Source organism: Aptenodytes forsteri, unplaced genomic scaffold (assembly GCF_000699145.1).
Source record: "Aptenodytes forsteri isolate BGI_AS27 unplaced genomic scaffold, ASM69914v1 Scaffold298, whole genome shotgun sequence".
Classification (NCBI taxonomy): Eukaryota; Metazoa; Chordata; class Aves; order Sphenisciformes; family Spheniscidae; genus Aptenodytes; species Aptenodytes forsteri.
In genome coordinates, this window is record NW_008793956.1 from 669,813 (window position 1) to 676,018 (window position 6,206).

Sequence of the window (6,206 nt, forward strand, 5' to 3'; positions counted from 1 at the left end):
TAGGTGCGGAGCCCGGGACTCCTCGGGACCCCCCCGGCCCCGCTCCCCGCCCCCGGCTCCGCCGGCCCCTAACGCTCCTCTCCCCGCGGGCAGCGCGCCCGGACCTACATCATCCCCATCGAGGGGACCCCCCGCACCGTGCGCCTGCGGCAGCAGTAAGTGGGGTGCAGTGGGCAGGCAGCGCGTCCCCCGGCCCCTCTGCAGCCCCCGGGGCTGTGCGGGGTCACGGCTGGGGGCCGGGGGGGGCCACTGCCACCACGTGTGGCCACAGTGCCGACTGCAAGGGTGTCATCTCTGGTTTGTACCTAGAGTGTTTTTGCCGGAGGATTTCCGGATCTATACCGACGGCCGAGGGGGGCTTGCGAAATCCGAACTGGCACATATCAAGGTAATAGTCACGACCCTGCATGCTGTACCCAGCGTCTCTGAGAATAGAGCAGCTGTGGAAGTGCTCCAGGAGGAACGTGTAGAGGAGATTCCCCTCTGCCACAGTGCTCCGTAGAGCCCTGCTCTCCCCCGACACAGTGCCAGCAGGAACTCTCTCAAGGCACCAAACCCATTCCCTGGGACCATGGGTAACCAAGCCAGCGGTGTTCAAACGTCAACATGGTTGGTACCACATGGTTGGAGGAAGGTGGGCAGCAGCCAGCCAGTGGTTTTGCAGAGGGGCAGGGGTGTGGGCTCGGCCTCTAGCTGACACAGCGATGCAAGCAATCGCACATCTCACAGTGGAGCCTGTCCTACAGCGTGCGGGCTCGGGCTGTCTGGGGGGCCGCAACTGCTGCCAGGCAAATGTGTTTTTGCCTGGCAGTGTTTGGGACGACAGCCACGCTGAGGGCACGCATTGGCTTGCACCCTGCCACAGCGAGGGCTGACACAGGGGTGTAACGGGTTCCCGAGGACTGTAGGGAGCTGAGGAAGGGACAAAGACCAACCGGGGGATCAGTGCAGGTGTCTGTTCCCAGAGGAGGCTGCAGTGCTGTGCTTCTCCCCACACGTGTTGTGTGTCCGTCCTCTGCGGGGACAGGGACTGCAGTGCAGGCGGTAGCAAGGTTTGGTGCCTCGCAAACGCTGCAGTGCTCCCCAGGTCTCTGGGGAGAAGGCACCGAGCTGTTGATACGTTGATCCTTCCAGCGCGACTGCTTCTACGAAGGCTACATTGAGGGTTTCCCTGTTTCGCTCGTGGCACTTAGCATCTGCTCCGGCCTGAGGTAAAGCAGTTGCTTTTGCGTGGGGGACAGGCATCAGTGCGAGCGCCAAGCAGTGTTGGTGTCATCCCAAGGTGGCGGAAGAGCCATTCCTGCCACTCTGCACCTTTGCTTTCCAGCGGGATCCTGCAGCTCACGAATGCCAGCTACGGGATCAAGCCTCTGGAGGCTGCAGCTGGGTATCAGCATCTCGTGTACCCAATGTGGAACGAAAATGTAGAGACTCAGCTGTTCGTAGAAAACAACTCTCTTGCCCGGACTGGGCAGGCGTCACGGAAGCTGGAGGACACAATAGCAGTGAGTACACCTCCTGTCCGGTTGATCTTTGGTGGGATGGTAGCCATAGACATGAGAAGCTTGTAGCCGATGGATGACTCGATTTGTGCAATAGTGTGTTGTTTCTGAGTTGATTTGGTACAGCAGATGCTAAAGGGCTTCCTAACTCGTCTGTGCTAAGGATGAGGTGTCTGCCTGTGACGGGTGGGAGCTGTGAGGGTGGTCCAAGGCTGGGCAAGCAGGACGGGGATTTCTCGGCAGTGGTTATCATGCAAGAGTCGACCCTGCCTGCTTATTAATGGGACGGAAGAGAGCCAGGCAAGCGGGGAGGGCATGTTCCTTCGCTGGAACTTACCCGTTGGGGCAAAGCCACTGGCAGTGTGCAGTGCTGGGAGGGCAGTGGTCCCAGCAGACGGCTGGTGTGTGGTACTGCTGGATGGCTGGGTTACAGAGCTGTTGTGAATAGGAAGGAGTCAATGCTTGCCTCTGCTCTCTGTTGTAAGTTGCCTTTTTTTCCATTGGTCTGTGGCCTTGCCAAAATGTCTGTTGTTGTAAATACGGATGGAATCTGTGGCTGAGGATGTCATGTTGTAGATGATGTAAAGACTGTTTTTCTGGGAATCTGGGGCTGTTTGTCCTACACCTCCAAATGGCCGTGAAGTGCAGTAACTGACCATGGACCTAAAGGTCTCCTTTGCAGAGCTGCTACGAACTGCAGAAGCTCTGCACTAATGTGTGTGTGCAGGTTTTTTGTTCTTCAGTTTGTTTTGTTACTTGATTTTCCTAAAGAGTAAGCAACCTGTCAGTAGATCCCCTCGGTATCTGGAAATGCACGCAGTTTTGGACAAGGCTCTGGTAAGTCTTTGCATCCTCTCTGCTGTAAATTGTTGCCCCTAGAAAAATCTTCTGCGTGCAGCAAGTCTGTAGCTGCTCAAGAATGTCAAGGGCAATTTGCATGAGGCTTGAGAGTCTCCGTGCAATGGGAACTAACTCCCTTGGGCATGGACAAGTATATGTTGTGGCAGGGACCACAGCCAGCGCTCTCGGAGAGTTTGCCTTGCACGGTGCCCTGACGTGCTCTTTTGTTTGTCACCTTTCAGTATGACTATATGGGGGCAGACAAGGATGCTGTGACGGCCAAGATAGTTCAGCTTTTCAGCTATGTGAACAGTGTAAGTTGCTTTTGGTCACATCCTGAACATGCATGGGAAATGTGTGGTAGCAGTACGGATGAGGCCCCGTAGCTAAAGCAAGCGGGAGGCCATGGAGCAGCAGGGCTCTGTGGACCAGCCGTGGTGTCTGTCTGCCTCCAGATGTTTGCTCGCCTCAATCTGACGATAGTACTGTCTTCCCTGGAGTTTTGGACAGAAAATAACAAAATCCCAACCACAGGAGATGCTGAGGAGTTGCTGCAGAGATTTTTGCAGTGGAAAAATGTGCATCGTGTGTTGCGGCTGCAGGACACAATGTTCCTATTTGTGTAAGACGAGGATGGCTGTGTTAGCGTGGAAACAAAAGGAAGAAGAAGGTGCCGTTATACCGTGTGTCAGACTGAGTCTGGTCTGTTCCCAGTTACAGGGAGCAGTCCCGTTACGTGGGGGCTTGTTCTGTGAGGAAGCTGTGTCTCAGAAATCATGCTGGAGCGGTTGCCTTGGTACGGTACCACTGAGCTGTCTGTCCCCATAACCTCCTGTGCCTGTAGGTAAGGTGGCGAGCGGTGCCTCAGGAGCTAAGCCCTGCATGCAGCCTAAGGCCGAGGAGCCACTGGCAGCAGAGGCTCCTCAGGGTGGGAGTGGAGCCCTGCGAGCGATGCAGCGGAGGTGCTGGAAGGGCACAGAGCGGGTGCCCCCCGGGCTGTTGCTGCAGGAGCCCTCATGCCTGGCAGCCCACCAGAGCCCCAAGGGAAGGCGCTCCGGTGCGGCAGCGATGGCGGGCTGAGGCTGGTCCTTGTTCCCCCTGCAGTACCGGAGGGCTATGACGCTTGAGGCGTTTGCAGTCGTCGTGGCCCAGCTGCTGGGGCTCAGCCTGGGGATGGCGTACAACGAACCCGGGAGCTGTCACTGCGCAGGAGCCGTCTGTGTAATGCAGGCCAGCTCGGTGTAAGGCTCCCCCTGCCCCCTCGGCGCATGGGTGGGTTTTGGTGTGATGGCACAAGTGGGGTGTGCTCCCGCTGGGTGTGCACGGTGCCCATCTGTTCGATGCCACCTGCGAGGGGCAGAGCAGGGGACGTGTCCAGGAGTGTGCAGGGGAGGAGGGGGCAGACAGCGGGCAGCTCCTGGGGACGACCGCAGCGGAGAGCAGCCGCCCCACGTTACCGACATCTTCTGCAGGCAGGAAGGGCCACACAGCCCCAAATGCAGACCGTGGTAACGGCAGCCCTGTCCTCTGACTTGCAGACACTCAGCTGGTGTGAAAGCCTTCAGCAGCTGCAGCGTAAGAGACTTTCAGCGTTTTCTCAACGCTGGAGAAGGGCAGTGTCTGCTGAACAGGCCAGCTATGGATGCAGCATATAAAGCTCCTGTGTGCGGCAACAAAGTGGTGGAGCCGGGAGAGGCTTGTGACTGCGGTTCAGCAGAGGTTAGTTGTGGAGCCTTGGTACAGTTGGAGGGAGCCAAGCCATGTGTCCCTGGGGGGGATGAACTGTCCCAAGAGAGGCGTGAATTGCTCCTGTACGCCCCAGACCTCTGTGCAGGGCAGAGAGGGCCTGAGGCTTTATGAAACCCTAAAGCAGCGCTGGCGCCATGCAGACGCTTGGCTATGGTTGCCACCATGTCCAAAGCAGCTGTCATAGAGGGCTGTCGTATGGTGTTGGTAACGGATGGATAGAGGGAGCTTGTAAGTGGTTGTAGCTACAATGAGGGGCTGCCCCCAGCCCCCTGCTGCAGGGACACAGCCTGAAATGGTGCTGGGAGGATTACCCTAGGGACCTGACAAGGTGTCCAGCTGCTGATACCACTTGGGAAGCAGTTTTGCACACCAGAGTGGTACGTGGTGACGTTGTGGGGAGAAACTCTGTGACTGCAGTGTGCCAAAAAGGCAGGGGTGCTGTAGTGGTCGTGTGGTTTGCTGGCAGGGTGTAGGCAGAGGTGGAGGCAGCGGGGAAGGTCTGGTAGAGGAGCAGTACTCCTGTCACAGAGGAGAACTGGTGAGCAGCGGATGAACTCCACTGTCTTGCTAGAAGACCCCCAGTTTTCTGCCAACCTGGGTGCAGCCGTGCACATACATCCATGAGCGATCTCTGTCCCCGCAAGTGCTGCCAGACCTGGCAATGGCTCCCCCCCGGCCTCAAGCATGTATGGTTGTGAGGATGGAAAATATGGTCTTGCCATGGGAGCATGGATGGCTGGGGGCAGCCAGCGTGGCGGAGGGACTCTGCCCAGGGACCCTGGGCGCTACTGGAGAGCCTGAGAGGTGGCTACCTCGGATGGTGGGCGCTGCTGGAGGGAAAGGCCAAGCTCTCCAGTTTGTTCCCTTGTTGTCCTTGGGAGAGGTGGAACCTCGCCTGACTGTCCCCACTGGTCACCTCCAGGAATGTCGGCGCGACCTGTGCTGCACCATTGGCTGCAAGATGAGGAGAGGGGTGCAGTGCCTGTCAGGACCGTGCTGCCAGAAATGCCAGGTAAGCCGTGTGGCGGGAGCAGATACACTGCATTCCCTAGGGATAGCCCCCGTGCCGGCATCGCTCGCTTACACGACTAATGTGAAGCGGGAATGTAACGGGACCGCAGGGGTAAATGGGGACTGTGTGTCCAGCCAACGGTACTGGCTAATGCGCTGATGTGGAGGGTCAGCGAGTGTCAGAAAGTGAAGTGAGTGCTGTGAAGTGCTGGTGCCAGTTAGGTGCCTGTGTCCCAGGAAGGTATTTTTAGGGCACAGGTACTGTGCCTGCTCCCAAAGTACCGAGGTGAAGGAGATGCCAACTTTATGGCCGCATGCGAGGCTTGTAGCGGTGTCCCCCTGTTTGGCCTTCCCAGCTGGGCAGCACAGGCTGCCTGGGACGGGGTGACTCCTGTCAGTGGTGGCATGTCTGCCCCCTTGCCAAGAGCTGTGCAGGCTGCAGGGGAGGGCGGCGGGGCAGAGGAGCAAGCCGAGGCCGCAGGAGCCAGAGCAAAGGCAGGGCAAGCAGAAATCAGCACATGAGAGTCACGCCGTGTCGGGCTATGCAGGTGCCAACAGTCTTGTGGTGTGCAGGAGTTTGGGGGGGGCTGCAGCTGGAGCTGGGGCTTCAAAGTACCGGCAGCTTTGGTCTTGCAAATGTACAGAGAAGACAGGGTGCAGTGTGGTCAGGAGCCAGAGGAGCTGAGACTTCTCTTTCTGGGGGAGAGCCACTGTGGTGTCTGGAAGGTATTTACTCTACACGTTGTGCAGATCAGGCCAGCCGGTGTTACCATGGGAGAAACTTTGGGGGTCCTTTTGTTTGTGTCGCTGGTTGATGCAGTTGTTGAAAATGGCAGATAGAGCAGTTGGTCTGAAATGTCTCCCTTATGGGCCTCAATTCCAGGCAGCTGGAAGCCATGTGGTGGAAGCAGAGGGTGCTGGTCGACAGCAGGCTCAATAGGAGCCAGCAGTGTGCCTGAAGTGGTCAGGCAGTTGGACGAGATGATTGGTGTAGGTCCCTTCCAACTGGAAAATATTTCTCTTCTCTTCTCTTCTTCTCTCCTCTCTTCTCTCCTCTCTTCTCTCCTCTCTTCTCTCCTCTCTTCTCTCCTCTCTTCTCTCCTC

At 57.6% G+C, this 6,206-nt stretch overlaps 3 protein-coding genes across 3 annotated transcripts in view; all 3 read left to right on the forward strand.

Annotated features, from left to right (window-relative positions):
• LOC103900352 overlaps positions 1-502 on the forward strand; it is a 31,827-nt gene extending 31,325 nt beyond the window's left edge. Inside the window, exons 35-36 of the mRNA XM_019471729.1 lie at positions 94-155; positions 310-502. Coding sequence (XP_019327274.1) covers positions 94-155; positions 310-502 — 255 coding nt within the window. The remainder of the gene's footprint in view (positions 1-93; positions 156-309) is intronic.
• A 69-nt stretch (positions 503-571) lies between these two features.
• Positions 572-3,587, forward strand: LOC109279419 (disintegrin and metalloproteinase domain-containing protein 2-like). The gene is made up of 8 exons (XM_019471758.1): positions 572-634; positions 1,135-1,211; positions 1,328-1,505; positions 2,274-2,339; positions 2,585-2,656; positions 2,798-2,964; positions 3,057-3,138; positions 3,447-3,587. The coding sequence occupies exons 1-8, from the start codon at positions 572-574 to the stop codon at positions 3,585-3,587; spliced, it is 846 nt and encodes a 281-aa protein (XP_019327303.1).
• A 666-nt stretch (positions 3,588-4,253) lies between these two features.
• The window catches only part of LOC103900444 (disintegrin and metalloproteinase domain-containing protein 32-like), a 7,293-nt gene continuing 5,340 nt past the window's right edge, over positions 4,254-6,206 (forward strand). Inside the window, exons 1-2 of the mRNA XM_009281167.1 lie at positions 4,254-4,295; positions 5,014-5,103. Coding sequence (XP_009279442.1) covers positions 4,254-4,295; positions 5,014-5,103 — 132 coding nt within the window. The remainder of the gene's footprint in view (positions 4,296-5,013; positions 5,104-6,206) is intronic.

Coding starts and splice junctions, on each gene's coding strand:
- LOC109279419 (XM_019471758.1), top strand. CDS start 572: ATGGGTAACCAAGCCAGCGGTGTTCAAACGTCAACATGGTTGGTACCA. Junction 1,506..2,273: donor AGCTGGAGGACACAATAGCA/GTGAGTACACCT, acceptor ATTTTCCTAAAG/AGTAAGCAACCTGTCAGTAG. Junction 2,657..2,797: donor TTTTCAGCTATGTGAACAGT/GTAAGTTGCTTT, acceptor GTCTGCCTCCAG/ATGTTTGCTCGCCTCAATCT.